This window comes from Populus trichocarpa, chromosome 1, assembly GCF_000002775.5.
Source record: "Populus trichocarpa isolate Nisqually-1 chromosome 1, P.trichocarpa_v4.1, whole genome shotgun sequence".
NCBI classification, from domain to species: domain Eukaryota; kingdom Viridiplantae; phylum Streptophyta; class Magnoliopsida; order Malpighiales; family Salicaceae; genus Populus; species Populus trichocarpa.
The window spans coordinates 13947649-13963086 of record NC_037285.2 but is presented as its reverse complement, the minus strand read 5'-3'; the positions used below and the strand labels follow the sequence as shown (position 1 = coordinate 13963086).

The window sequence follows — 15438 nt, the reverse complement described above, 5'->3', positions numbered from 1 at the left end:
TGTACGACTAGTTGCTAATCATCATAGAGCACAATTATGGTGCTAATGGAATTAGAGTAATTTGTGGATAATGGTGGATTTGTTCGTTTTTAATTACCATTGTTTTATGAATAGATTATTTTCTTCCAAAGCAAAGGGTCCTTAGGTGTTTATTAATACCAGTGTTTTCAAAATTTTGTTTAGGGTTAACTATACGTTGAAGTTAATTTGTAATGCAGGTGAAAAAAGTGTTAATAATATGAATGTGTTTTCTGTATAATGAAATGTGTTAATAATATATGTACTTAATATAATGAATTCAAAAATATATAACCTGAAAAAAAAAAAGTTGTGAACACCAATTAAATATTAAAACAAGTTAATTTTCATATTTAAAAAAACAAGAAATAGATATAAATACAAATATTGTATAAGTATAGGATAGAAAAAACTCTTGCTAGTTAATATTAATATATATAATAAATTGTGGAATCAAGGAAAAAGCAAAAACTCAAGAACTATTTTAAAAAGCAAACCTTGAGTTTGACATGGTTGTCAGACCCATGCTCCTTAAGTGTAGCATAGTATTCCAGACCCAAGTCGCTTGGATCCAAACCCACGCACCTAGGTCAAAAATTTTAAAATCATTTAATAGCATGATTGGACTGCAAAAACAAATATTACCTCATTCAAGCAGGATTTTTCATTCATATGTAGTAGAACTTAACTGTAAATTCTTTTTGTTTGCAAGTTATTTTATAAATTTATTATATTCAAAGAGGAAAGAATGAAAAAAATGTTGAGTTCTAAGTTATTTATTTCAAGTCTTCAAAAATAATTTTTTTTTGTAAGCAATGCGGATGAAAATATTAATTTTATGTTTCCATCCAAGTGTTAGACAGTTTTTTAAAGGATTCATGTTTTTTAAAATTTGAGATGTTGTTGAATGGTGTAATTGTCAAAATTTATTACAAGGAGAGTTTATTTTACATTATAACTATTAGTATATATGAAAATTTGAAATATATTATCATAAAAGAAAACTTTTGAACTTTTGAATTGATATATTATGTTGTAGGAAAATAAAATATTGTATATGTAAAAGATTGAAGGCTTAAGATGAGGCTAATGTTGTATTTTCACATAAAATTAAATTATTATTTTGCTCTTTGGTTGAAAAAATTGAAGCCCTAGTAGTGGGGGTATTTCAGTATTTTTTATAAACTCATTGGTTATTAAATGTTTCAGCAGGGGTATGGTAGTTTTTTCATGATTATTTGCATAATAAAAATATTATTCTACCCCCAAGATTAACAAAATTAAGACCTGTTTCCCAGGAGTTTTTTGACATTTCACAAACTGTTAAATAATTAAAATACATATTCAGCTTTGAAAAAAACAAAAAATAAGCTTTGTTTATGAAGTATTTTTGTTCTTTCATATTGTTTATGTGTAATTGTTTATAATTATGATGAACATTTTGATATTGTTTTATTATTTTTAAATTTAAAAAGTTGCGTTAAAGTCATGTTTATTTAGGTTTGACAAACAAACAAAACTCAAATTACTTAATTATCAGATTTAAAGTTTTTGAATTTGACATAATTATCAAATATTTTTTATATTTAAAAAATAATAATATTAATATGTTAAGAAGCGTGGGTCAATATCCTTAATACAGCTACGTATTTTCTCAATACAAACACTATCATAAATTTATATTCAAATAAATGGTTATCTTTTTCTATTTTTTTCAAGAACGGGACAAGCTAAAAAAAAATATCTAAGCAAAAGCTTAGACTCTGGACTCTGTCTTTTATTATATGTAAAGATAAGATAAGATGATCCATCAATCAATCTCTTAGCCAGAGAGGAAGTCATGAAGTCATATGATATGAAAATGAGATCCCATATCCTCCCAATCTGTGCCAGCCATGCAAGTAGCTAGCTACCCGCTTACCGCTTATTTCAAGCCTCGATTGCATAGTTTTGAAAACTGGTACAGTCCGGGGATCGATTCAGAATCCAGCCCACCCGAGGTTAAAATCAGATTGTGTTAAAAAAATAAAAAATAAAAACCTGGTTTGATCTGGCGATCCAGTCAAAAACCTGGTTACAACCCGTTAACTTTTATTTTTTTATTAAAACGATGTCGTTTTGATTAAAAAAAAATTAACCCTGTGACCCGATCAAAACCCAGAATCCAGGTGTAAAAACTATGCTCGATATTTTTTATTTAAAATTAATTTTTTTATTATTTTTAAATTGAATTGAATATTAAAAATAAATTTTAAAAAATAAAAATATTATTTTAATAAATTAAAAAAAAAAAAACATTTTAAAAATCAGCAATTTCAAGCAGCCCTAAGATTTCATGTTCAGGTGGCACTACCAGATAATATATCTTGTGACCAAAAGTCGTGGCTAAATGCAGTAGTGATTGATGCGAATTGACATGCCGACGGTGACTATAAGTGAATATGAACAAACATCAAATTGACAGCTTACCTAAGATTGCAGCTGGCAGACCAGTAGCTGTCATTCTGAAGAGCAACAGAGTTCATGAACACAAAATTACAACCCAGCAGGTTTGGCAAATTCTGCGTTTTCAAGACTTCGTCCTGAGTTCTGATGCCACCCAGGAGGCAAAAAGGCGAACCCTGTGGGCTAGGCCCGTGGTAAACATGCCGTTGAGCACACAGATTATAGACTGCCTCCTCCTGCTGCTTCGAGCCCCTCATGGCCCCCATGTCTCCTTAACAATTGATTGAGCTTTGTGTTTCTGCTTTCATGCATCATACAAGGGGTCATTTTCACCTTCCAATTAATATGACAACTTGGATCCGTCTGCTTCTCCTCCTATATTAGTGATATCAACGTTATCTAATGGAAAAGAAAAATGTGCTGAATCTTCAGTAGAGCGAGTGGTTGAGGGTTTTTTTTTTATTATGGTGATCTCAGCATTTACTAAATTTACATAGAATCTATGAAAATGAACAGCGAAGGTGAGTGGTGCTGGAGATTCCACGTATTCCTATCTCTCTACAAAATTTGTTCTAATCTTTTTTTCTTGAAGACCCCTTAATAAAATCATCTGAAAAATCTAATTGTTTTTTGTTTCACTAAAACAGATACATAGATCTATGGCGAGCTATTGATTATTTGCGCTATGTCGCGGGTCGATATATTATTTTTTCAACATAAAAAAAATATCAAGACGATATAAATATTTTCTTTTAAAAAAAATATAAGATTATGATCATTAACTCGAATGATTTTAATAAGCTTGATTGATTTAATAATATAATTAGAAAATAAGATAACAACAAAAAAAAAAATCAATAACAATTCGATGCAAGAGATGAATGCTTGTCAATATTATAAAAATATATCCTTATAATATTTCTAAAACATCTCAATGATCTTATTTGTTAACAAAGTGAAAATTAAATGAGAATAAGATAATTTCGTAGCAAGACAAATGCAGAAAAATATGAATTTCAATTCCCAACAAATAAAATAACGAATGACAAAGTTGAAAAGAAAGTAATTTTAATAAACAAAAAAAGAAATTAGTCTGAGTATATCCGAGCCAGCACATAGGTGAATTCTTAAAAATACATCCTCTAAAGAAATCGGAAATGATAATATTTTATCATTCGGCTTGAGCAAAAATCAAACCACATCTATAACCTAATCGTGGGACCGAAATAACCCTGTAAAAAAAACTATTATTAAATAGTAAATAAAGAACTATATTCGAATAAGAGAAGCAAGTGTGACCAAATAACAAAACTCATATTTACAAAAGAGGGAAATCTCTTCAACACAATCAATCTCTTACTAGGACATTCAAGAAAAGCACTAAATGATCTATTCATGCTCGTTCGATATTTCCTGAGCTTATGCCCACATCTTTGACCACCACACATGCTAAGGTGTTGGTTACCATCAAAGGAAAAGAATTCGAGCAATACTTACCTCCTATGAAAAGTGACATGAACACAAGGAGCCCTACCAAGCTTTGTCACTTTCACCACGATCATAGTTATGATACTGAGGAATGTCATGCCCTAGAAAAAAAAGATATAAAGATTGATCTTCAAGGGATTCATCCAATCATGTGTAAGGAAAGAAATGTAACCTGAAATAATATGGAAATATTCAATGATGCACAACCTAAGATCTGATAATTTTTAGAAATTGTATCTCTATTATCTTTTGAAGTTTTCAATAAAAAAAAAAGTAATACATCTTCATATCTCCAATGTCTCCAATGAAAATCTTCATAGTGAGATCTCTATATCTCTAGATTTGTCTCTAATTTCTCCAACAAAAATCTCTATGATGAGATCTCCATTGAAATCTTAATGTCTCGATACGTCATCTTCTTAAACAATGCTTACATATTGCTTTCATACAAAGTATTCTCTACTTTATAAATAATAAGTTTCTCAATTGTGAGAGGAATAAACAAACTAATCAAACTCATGTCTCTCTTATAAACAAACACCCAACTCTCTTTTAGGGACGTTAACAAATAAGTTTTTTTCCCTGCTTTTGATGTTTAAGTCTTTCAAACATGATTATTTAAAACATTTGGAAGTGTGAAAATAATGATGTATATATATATATATATATAAAAAAAAACAAATGGTCATTTGGACCAGCCTAAATAGGCATACATGCTAGTTGTTTGGCCTGATCCAAATGAATAGCCACCCTAACCTTTTAGGCCAAGAATAAAAGGTTATGCTTCACCTCCCCCCTTTGTCTCTCTCTCACACGCTTTCTTGTATACACATATATAATTTCTCTCTTACACATATTTTCTCTCACATACCTTTTTCTTCTTTGTACTTTTTCTCTCAAACACACCTTTCCCCTCTCATACACCTTATCTCTCCTTTTATTTTATTTTCTGCCTTTCTCGCTCTTTATCACCCTCACACAAGGCACACACCTCAATATATTTATTCTTAAGATGTTAGTGCTATGTTATTAGGTGCACAGAAAATTTTATATATAGAGCATGCACCATTTTTCTCACCCAATAGATATTTTTTGCTCTCATATAAAGCTATTAATCACTAGCTTCTTCACAAATAGCATAACAAGTGCCACAACCAATGCAAACACCAACCTCTTCACCAATAATATCACTCACTAGCTGGTAAATGTAACTCCACACACTATGTTATATATAACTACACCACCACTTTTTACGCTTAACGAGGTCAACTAACATGGCCAAGATCCATAAATGCCTTGATCACCAAGTAAATAACTCCAAAATAATTCAACTTGGGCCATTAGAAGTAGACTTAAAAACAATTCAACAAGTTTAATACAGAAACACCCATTATTCACATATATATTTTTCTACAACTTTAATTTATTTTCTCTTCTTGTATTTTATTTTTCCCTTTTATGTTTTACTAACTTAAGTAATGGATAGTTTATTTTTCCATGAGGAAATTTGTGTTGCAGGAAACATGAGCCTATAGAGAGAAGATGTAACAACCCTGATTTTTCTACATTTTTTTTTGCGATATATTGGAAATTTTCAGGCAATTTTTTTTTTTTGTGATAGACAGGTTCCACCAAAATTTCTACCAAAATTTCGGCAGAGTCTCCCCTATACTGGTAGGTCCCAGGTTATCAACATATACCATGTTTACACTTCTAATATCTCACATCTCATAACTCAAAATCACGACCCAATCATCCTGGGTCTTAACCCAACTCGTTATCATCAACACAACACATATTATTCAATAACATCATATAATATAGTTCAAATGAAAGATTCAATTTCAACTATAAATATGCATGGTCAAATAGGTACTAAGAGTTTAAACCATTAGAGTAAAGACATACATTCAAATTTACGGATTAATATTGCATCTCAAGTTTTAAGAGATAAGTCTTTTAATTTACAAATAATTTACATAGACAAAAGCAAAAGATATATAAACTAGCATTACCCTTGACGCAACCCTGATGGACCTGAAAATAGAAATTAACATGTACACATAAATATAAAAGATGGTAACAAGCAATAACAATGGCAGACAATAATCTCTACGGAATTTCTTTTTATATATAAAATTAGGCATAAACCTCTTTTACAACATATATTTTCCATCTATTACCAATATCCCATCTAATATCCTATCTCATTTGCCAAGAATAATTCTATCTTGGAAATCTCAACACAACTCAACGGTTTGCGAACACCATCTCACTTGATACCAAGATATTCCTCTCTTGGTATTATTAGCTTATCTCATTCTTTTGGAATAACTAATCAATATTTTTCCTTTTCTAAATCTGTTGCTAGAAGGTAATCGCTGAAACTAATAAATCTCATTAGTATCATTAGTCTTCTAATATTGGGCTAGACTAATCAATTTAAGAAATACTGGCACCGATGAAACTTCATCGATACCATTAGCAATCCAAACCTGGATGGCTAATCAATGCCATTTGATTCTTCCATTCGTACCGAATCCCTTTTATTTTTCTTATTAACATCATATGCATTATAACCACGGTTGCCAAATATCATTTGCACACAATCTTAATTATCGACACTACGGTCACTAAGCATCCTTCACATAACCTTGGTCACCCTCATCACAGTGCCAAGTATCAATTTATGCCCTTAGCCACCATCATTATGGTGTTAAGTATCATTGTAATGTATCCTTAGCCACCAACACTATGGTAACCAATTATCTATCAATTCCCCTCCAATCTCCAAGTTATTGTGTCTACCCAATAACCACATTAATTAATTTACTCAATATTTTAGTCATATATTAATTATTTTACTCATAACATTTAGAATTTACTATTTCTAACTTCAATCAATTAATTCACATAATCTTTTCAAAACTTAACTATCCGGCTAACTCATCTCGATTGCCAATAATTCTGGTAATTTCATATAATTACCCACACTTTTGGTTAACCTTCCTCGGTTACCAATACATTTGGTAATTCCATACGAATTACTTAGCCTCTAGCTAACTTCTTTTGTTAGTCAATCAATCCTGTAATTCCATACAAATTACCCCATATCCAGTTAACTTTCTTGTTAACCAATAAACCCGGTAATTCTCTTAATTGTCCAAGAAATCTGGCTAACCCATCGTGGTTGCTAAAGTCAATCTAGTAATTCCATACGTATTACCTAGCATCCGGCTAACCTCTTTTGTTAGCCAATTAATCTGGTAATTCCATACGAATTACCCAGCATCCAGCTAACCTCTTTTGTTAGCCAATTAATCCGGTAATTCCATACGAATTACCCATCATCCAGCTAACTTCTTTTGTTAGCCAATCAATCCGGTAATTCCATATGAATTACCCCATATCCAGTTAACTTCCTTGTTAACCAATAAACCCGGTAATTCTCTTAATTACCCAAGAAATCTGGCTAACCCATCTTGGTTGCCACAATCAATCCGGTAATTCCATACGAATTACCCAGCACCCGACTAACCTCTTTTGTTAGCCAAATAATTTCGGTAATTTCTCTTAAATTACCAATAATTCTCATTTGTAATAATCACTCAACTTATTCATTTGTTTCATTCTTTTAACATCAATTAAACACATAACACAAATATTTAAGAAAAACTGATAATTATAAAATAAGGTGATGAATCACCTACCTAGAATAGGTGCACGTGCTGCCACTCCATGCAATTGTCCAGTCCCCACAGCTTTCCCTGAAAATGGATGAGCTACTGTTCAACAAGCACGAAACCTTGCCGGAGAAATATTTTCCGATCCCCACCGTCCAGAATAAAGGTAACATCTAGGCGCACCACATATCCAAGAATGAGCATGATCCAACGGTGGAAGCGAGAGAAATTGGCCGGCGACCAAACTGCCCTGCAGGTGCATTTCCCTTTTGTTTTCCAGGAACTTTCCGATGATGATTTCTGTCAAACAGATTGTGTTCCGTCCAATCCCTCCGGTCAGTTAGTAGAGGAGTGTAATTAGAACAACATATCCAAAAATAAACATGATCCAACGGTGGATTCCAGAGATATAGCCACCGAAGCATTATTGGTTTTTTCCAAAATCTGCAGCTCTCTCCCTATCCGCTTTTCTCTATTCTTTTCTTTTCTTTTCTTTTCTTTTCTTTTTAACTGGTGGGATCTTTGCAGTTTTATAGGCACCTTTTTTTCATAATTACAATTTTGTCCCTCTTTCATGCTTTTACGTATTTTATTTTATTTTTCATGTAAACGATCTGGTTTATTTCTGTTTAAATCGCTAGTCTTTACCAAACTCCAATTGGGATGAGATATTTAACCAAGGTAGGAAAACATATTAATAGACTTCATACAAAATTTCATCCCGATCCGACGATTGGATTGAGAGCTCTGCTTCCTAATGTAAAATTAGTCAGTTTATAACTTTTCATAAACAATCTAGATTTTTCTTGTTCAATCTTCACAAAAAAAAAAATCATATCAATTATCATCCATCAAAACACGTTACCAGTTTCTATGTTCTTATGAATTCTAAATCAAAATTCATTTTATGAAGATCATCTCTTCCATTATATATCATTATTTATCTATTATTTCTAATCTTGGTTTCCATCACTCATTGAAATATTACCACTTTCAGTCTTACATTTACATGAGAGTTTACACATCTACATATTTAAATTATAAATTTTCAGGGTTATCACATAAAGCTGACATTTAAACTTCATCACCATAGCCTAAGATGCAACCCATGAAATAATTTCATTCTTGTTTAAAGTTTTCATGACTTCATCAGCTACCTTTTAAACTGGAGGGGAGCTTAATCCTTTAAAGACAGTAGAAAGCCACATCTACATGGTCCAAAAACCCAATGGTAAAATCTATTTTTTTTATTATTTATATATAAAAATTATAATTTTATAATGGAATCATTTGCATGTCCTTGTATATTAATGATACTATCTCATATATTTCTCAAGAAAAAAAATCAAATAATTAAATTTTTATTTATTTCACCAATAATTAAGTAGGTTCTTCGTCACATAATATTGTGATGAAATGCATCGAAGACACTGGAAAGAAAACTTATAAAAATGACAATGAATCAAAATATGTTTTCCATGTCGGTAGTATAAGTGTTGCAATGGTGCAGGTTTTGCAGGTTTTTCATTTATTTCTCGTGTATCAATTTTTTTTCTAGGATTTTTGTTTTTTTCTAGATTTTTAAAAATTACAATTTCTTCTGGTACGTGCTTTCACTTGTGAGGGACATCTCCAGCATAAAAAAAAAAGTACCAAAAGGGTGTACATGTTGTGATATTGGATAGCATTTGAATATATGATGACTCACTTGATTGTTTTTTTTTTTTAATATTAGGGGGAGAATTAACCTACAAGACCCCGTTTGTTTGCTGGAAATTAGTTTTATTTTGGAAAATGAATTCTGGAAAAGTGAATTCCAGGAAAATGAATTATTTTCTGATGTTTGGTAGTGTAATGGAAAATAAGTTGGAAAATATTTTCCAGTGTTTGATTATGTCATGGAAAATGAACTGGAAAATAACTTATTAATGTTTTATTTTTCTCAAGTTTATTAAAATAATGAGGAACAAATATTACAAATTAAAAAGTTGAATGAGAATGAAATTGAAAAAAAATATAATTTCATAAATTATCTCAAATAAAATAAATAATAATCAAAATAATAGAGATCAAATCTAAAAAAAAATGAAAGATGAAGAAATTAAAATAATAATAATTAACATTTCATAAATTATTTCAAATAAAATAAATAACAATCAAAAGAATGAGGACCAAATTTGATAGATAAAAAATTTCAATAAAAAATGATAAGAGAAAAGCAAATAACAATTATAAAAATGAGGACCAAAGTTGATATAAAAATTAAATTTTAAGAGATGAAATTGAAAAATAAATATTCAAAACAAAATATATATAGCAATCAAAAGTTTGAGGATCAAATTTGATATAATCAGCAAATAATATGACATTTCTAAATTTTTCACAACTTCCGGAAAGTGTTTTCTGCCCAAATTTTCCAGGAAAACACTTTCCTGGAAACCAAGCCAAATTTTTCATTGACCAACTTTTCTTATGGCAAACAAACACAGGAAAGTTTGGAAAGTGGTTTCCCGAAAAGTGAATTCCAGGAAACAAACATAGCCTAAAAGAAATATGATTTTTTATGATGTTTTATTGTTCATATAAAAGCACCTTAATATATATTTTTAATCATTTTAGAAAAAAATTCAAGTTTTAAACCAGTTCAAACAAGAGGTTGTACGTTCAAGAGTTTGTAGGGGTAACTAGTTTCTAGATTATAGCTAAGGGCTTGTTGTCTGTTAATTTTATTTTTCAAAAAAATAATGGTAGATAACTTATTATTCATCTTCTTTTATATATATATATAATAGGGCTAGGCGCGCAAACTTGTCTTTTGGTGACTTTATCTTTTTCTTTTTACTTTTTTTTTACACTCTAAAAAACATTTGTTAAATTCACTACTTTTTAGTTTTAATATGATTCTTAAATGCAATTATAAATTTTAATTTAATAGTTTTTTTTCAATTATTATGTATTTGACCTTAAATTAATAGTACTAATAATAGATTTTTTTATAAAATTTTATTGAAATAGGTTGTTTATTATTAGAATGTCTAAATACATTTAGAACATGATTTTATAACATTTATGGTTTCTTTTTAGCTTTCAATCACACAAATTATAAACATACTATTTTAATTATTATTTTTTTAACTTGCTTTAACAATCATAATTTTTTTAAAAAAATATAAATAATATTTTCAGATAAAAACATTATATTAGGTCATTGGCTAAGATAAACAAGATATATATGTTAATAGAAAATAAAAATCCAAAAGAAGTATGAAAAAATTAAACTGATCCCCGCAACATAGACGGATCGAGTATTAACGCTTGAGAACAGAAGGTTCGAGCACTGACAATATTCAGTGAGTCCTTGGTTAGTCCTTGTCAACAACGTAATTATTTTCCTTAAAAACATGACCAAACCACATATCATAGCATCATCAGGCATACAATAATCATTGTGGATGCTAAAAGAAGCATCTCTAACCACCCAATCATTTCCATTTATATTATTATATATTTTCCTAACTCTTTTTTCTGTAGCAGTTAAGTAGCCCTGCGTACACTCAACAAACTTATTCACATTTTTAGTGCCTTTGGTCCACATGTTTCATCTTCCCTTCCTTCCTAAGACTAATAATTAATTATAAATACTTGCTGTATTTTGGTGCTGAGCCAATTATTATAATGAGTATAATAATGAACAATTGTATATACTGAGAGCAAACCTAAATATACCACCTTTTTTAATCAGCATTTAACAAGGTAGTAATAGTTGTTTTTTAAAATGTTTTATATATATATATATATATATATATATATATGTTATTTTTATTATTTTTTAAAAATTATTTTTAATATCAGTGCATTAAAACGATCTAAAAACAATTAAAAAATTAATTTTAAATAAAAATAAATAATTAATTTTAAAAAAATAGAGGTCGAAATACAATTCCAAAAGGCCACACTTGTATAAAGAAATTTTAAAGGTATTGGGTTCAGGACGTATACTCCCTCTCTTAGTATTTTTAATTCAAATTTCGAGGTTAAAAAATTAAATTATTTAAATGTACAGGCCAATATAAAAAATATGCTTTTAAAATTATAAAAGAACTTAATCTCGTGTGAATTAATTTAAGAATACCCTTTGTTATTAAAACAATTCCAAGTACATAAAATAAAGTTATTACCCACCACACGTCCACACCCACTTCATGCTGAAGGAGTAGGTGAAAGGAAGTAAGCGCTTACAACACAAGTCTTATTGTATTAATTTTTTATAAAAACAATATTTATAATTTTATTAATAATAGTATATAGTTATTAGAATTTTGATAGGATTCAAAGAGAGACCATGAGATGACTATAGAAGGAACCATTGACTTTTATAAAATATATCAGTTAACCAACCCTCTAACTATTTTAGTGGCGTGGTTAATGTTATTTTTAAAAATATTTTTTGTTTAAAAATATATTAAATAATATATTTTTTTAATTATTAAAATTTAGTTTTTATATCAATACATCAAAACGATTTAAAAATATAAAAAAATTAATTAAAAATTAAAATTTGTTGAAACTTCGGCACAAACACAATTATACCGAACGGGTACATGTATTTAATATTATTTTTTCATCAATAATATCCCGTAAGGAAATTTTGATTGGGATTTTATATTGATATAGTTGCCATAGCAGCACTAATTAATGAACTGATCTCTAAGAAGCTAAATCAATAATAATAATAATAATAATAATAATAATATCAATGGTGTGGACGGAAGTCAATTTTCAACAATGAAAAAGATTCTAAAACACAATTCAAGATTCGTTTCCTGTAACAGGGCCAAAAACGAAGGGGGACCAATGAAGTGGCAAGATGCTACCTTAATGATATCACACCATAGATATTATTATTTATGTTTCTTTAAATGATATTTTTTTTCAAAGGTAAGTTATCTCATGTCTCGTTTTATATTAATTATTTTGTGAGTGTGATTGCTGTCCTAAAAATCTCTATCTGAATTACATTCAGATTGATAATATACAAGATTTTCTTATTTTTAATTTTGAAAAAAAAAATATTCAAGATCATAATTAAGTAAATTACCCTTACAATTAAAAAGTTCTTAAACTGGATTCAAGGGCATTTTTTAATTTTAAACTCATGTTTTTTTAATTTTATCATTCAATATTTATTTAATTAAAGATTAGTTTTCTTTTTTATTCACTTTCTATTGGATTTTTCACTGATTTTAAAAATTGCTCGGGTTATTTCACCCTTCAACATTAAGTTGTTAGATAATTAAGATTCATAGTTTTATTCAATTTGCTTTCGACATGGCTACCTGATATCATAATGAAGTCATAGATTTTGCATGTTGACCCGAATGGACTCGAGTCAGGTTTGTTTAACCTTTTTTCATATTATATTCTTTTCTTTAATTTCAACCTTCATTTTTTTATTGACTGGAAATTGAGCTTCAAATTTTTTTCATTTTATTTTCTATAGGGTTCTCGCATTCTCATTTAATGTTTTCTTCGTTATTTAAATATCCTTCAACATTTGATTTTTTTGTAAAATAATTTTTTATTTTAATTTTATCCTTCAACTTTTAATTAATTGGGAATTGGTCTTTATGTTTCTTTTTTTTTCTTTGGGACTATCTTAATCTTATGCTCATGATCATGAGGTTAACGGTTTAACCTTATTCGACTTAGTTTTTTTGTCACCTTTTGTTTTAAAAAATAAAATATAGTTTCACTTCTCGACATTAAATTGTTTAATAATTGAAATTCATAATTTTATTTAATTTTATTTTGATAGAATTACCCCAGCATCACAACCAAGCTACATATTTGACGTGTTAATCCAGATGAGTTCATGTCAAGGTATTTTTTTATCTTCTTTTGTTGTTAGTTTTTTTCTCTTTATTTATTGTCATCATATTTTTTTGTGTTATTAAATTAGTCAAATTTATTAAAATTAATTTACTCAATTATTCTAATCTCATTTTTTTTCTCTCTTTTAGAAATGTATACATTACCTTAGTATTTTCTTCTTTACTTGTTTGAAAAAAAATGGAATATAGGCGGGCCACCATGTATTAATTCTGGAGAAAGGGATAGTAAAAGTTGGCGTCACATCCAAGGGAGCAAATATGCCCCACCACCCTCGAACCGCCATGCTCATGGCTTCTAAAGATCTTGGAGAGAGTAATTTAACAGTTTCCAACAAAAAAATGTACATTAAAACATACTAACTACAAGAAGATCCTATTGATTTGATTGCCAACCTGAACCATACATATTGCCGTGGTCCTGTTGTGATTCATTTGATCTTACGCTGCCTTCAAGCATAAAGATAAACGTACAAGAGATAGGGAGTAGATTAATGGCTTCTCGAAGCATAAAGAGATAAAAACTTGATTTCATGACCTGTGACCTAATCTCTGTATACTTTTAAAAAATTGAGAAAAAAAAAACCCTAGCTAATTAATCACCTTCTTTAACAACACAATCCACCATTAAGCAAATGGGTTGTCCTCACAATCAAGCTCAATTAGTACAGTACTTGATTATTTTCCTTTGAATGCCTCTAATATTCTTTTACTACAGCAAACTTTTACCATCACCGTCGTCATCATCAGCAAGTGTAATAGAACTCAGCAAGCTCCTCCATGGACCCCAACTGAGAGCCACCACTCTCAAGCATCCACAACAAGTGCTCAAACAAAACAACCTCACAAGCAACAACAACTACTTGATTATCTTCTTCATCACCAGAACCAGCGCCTGACCTGTCCATTAAACCTTGGAAAAGAGGATGACAAATGACATCGGAACGTACAAGATACCTCCTCCTTGACTTTCCAACATAAACTGCATGAAGTCCATTTGAAATCTTGCCATCGACGTGATCATCAGACTGATCATACTGATCATGATCGTTGTTAAAAGCAGCAATGGAGCTATTTGTGCGGCCTATCTTGGTGAAAGATGGCAATCTCTTTATGGCGGACTTGAGCTTTGTTAACTTGGAAAACTTTTCCATTTATCTATCTCTGTGTCTTTGCTTTTCCTCGTATATCAAGAAATATTAGAAAGGCAGAGGATTTTGTGTAGGAAGAAAATCAAGGGTCTGTGAGAGGAATTGATGAGGAGAAAGAGAAGGGAAGGTTCCTATATAAAAGAAGGGGCTGGAGGAGAGAGAAGAGGAACAGTCAGGCATATACGTGCATGGCCCACTGTTTGACACATAACAGCTAAGAGATTGCTGCTTTGTTTTGGCCTTTGGTGGGTGCTTCTGGTCGAGAAATCTTTTTTTTTACCTTCCTTTTTTACCCGCAGACATATCTCCTTGTACTTGCATTTCATAATTATTTCAGAAAAATTATTTCAGATTATCTTATATTAAAAATAAATTTTTAAAATTATAAAATATTATTTTAATATATTTTAAAATAAAAAAATACTTTAAAAAACAACTCCTATAAAATACAATTGTCTATATCTGATTTCCAAATTAATACAGAGGGGGTCCTGGCAGTTGCAATCCCACGTGAATGAATCTTAACCTAGTGGTGCAAGATCATATAATTGCCCTTTTCTCGTAATGTTTGATGCTACCCCTTAATTATGTGTCTCCGCACAATTAAAAGAAAACAAAAAAGATTTGAAAGTGTAATTAAATTGATAATTGAGATCAGAAGCAAACTAGCCCTGTTGGTTCTCTGTTTTAATTCGTCAAATATATATCATTCGAAGCTGTTTGTTGGTAAGAAGCCAATGGTTCCCATCTGTAACACCAACTGGT

At 29.9% G+C, this 15438-nt stretch overlaps 1 protein-coding gene across 1 annotated transcript; it reads right to left on the bottom strand.

Annotated features, from left to right (window-relative positions):
- Positions 1-13850: 13850 nt before the first annotated feature.
- LOC18094688 (auxin-responsive protein SAUR78) lies at positions 13851-14798 on the bottom strand. The gene has a single exon (XM_006369037.3). The coding sequence runs from the start codon at positions 14674-14676 to the stop codon at positions 14269-14271; it is 408 nt and encodes a 135-aa protein (XP_006369099.1). The 5' UTR covers positions 14677-14798; the 3' UTR covers positions 13851-14268.
- Between the last annotated feature and the right edge of the window lie 640 nt (positions 14799-15438).

Bases quoted from the DNA above. Each gene is read 5' to 3' on its own strand.
- LOC18094688 (XM_006369037.3), bottom strand. From the start codon at position 14,676: ATGGAAAAGTTTTCCAAGTTAACAAAGCTCAAGTCCGCCATAAAGAGA.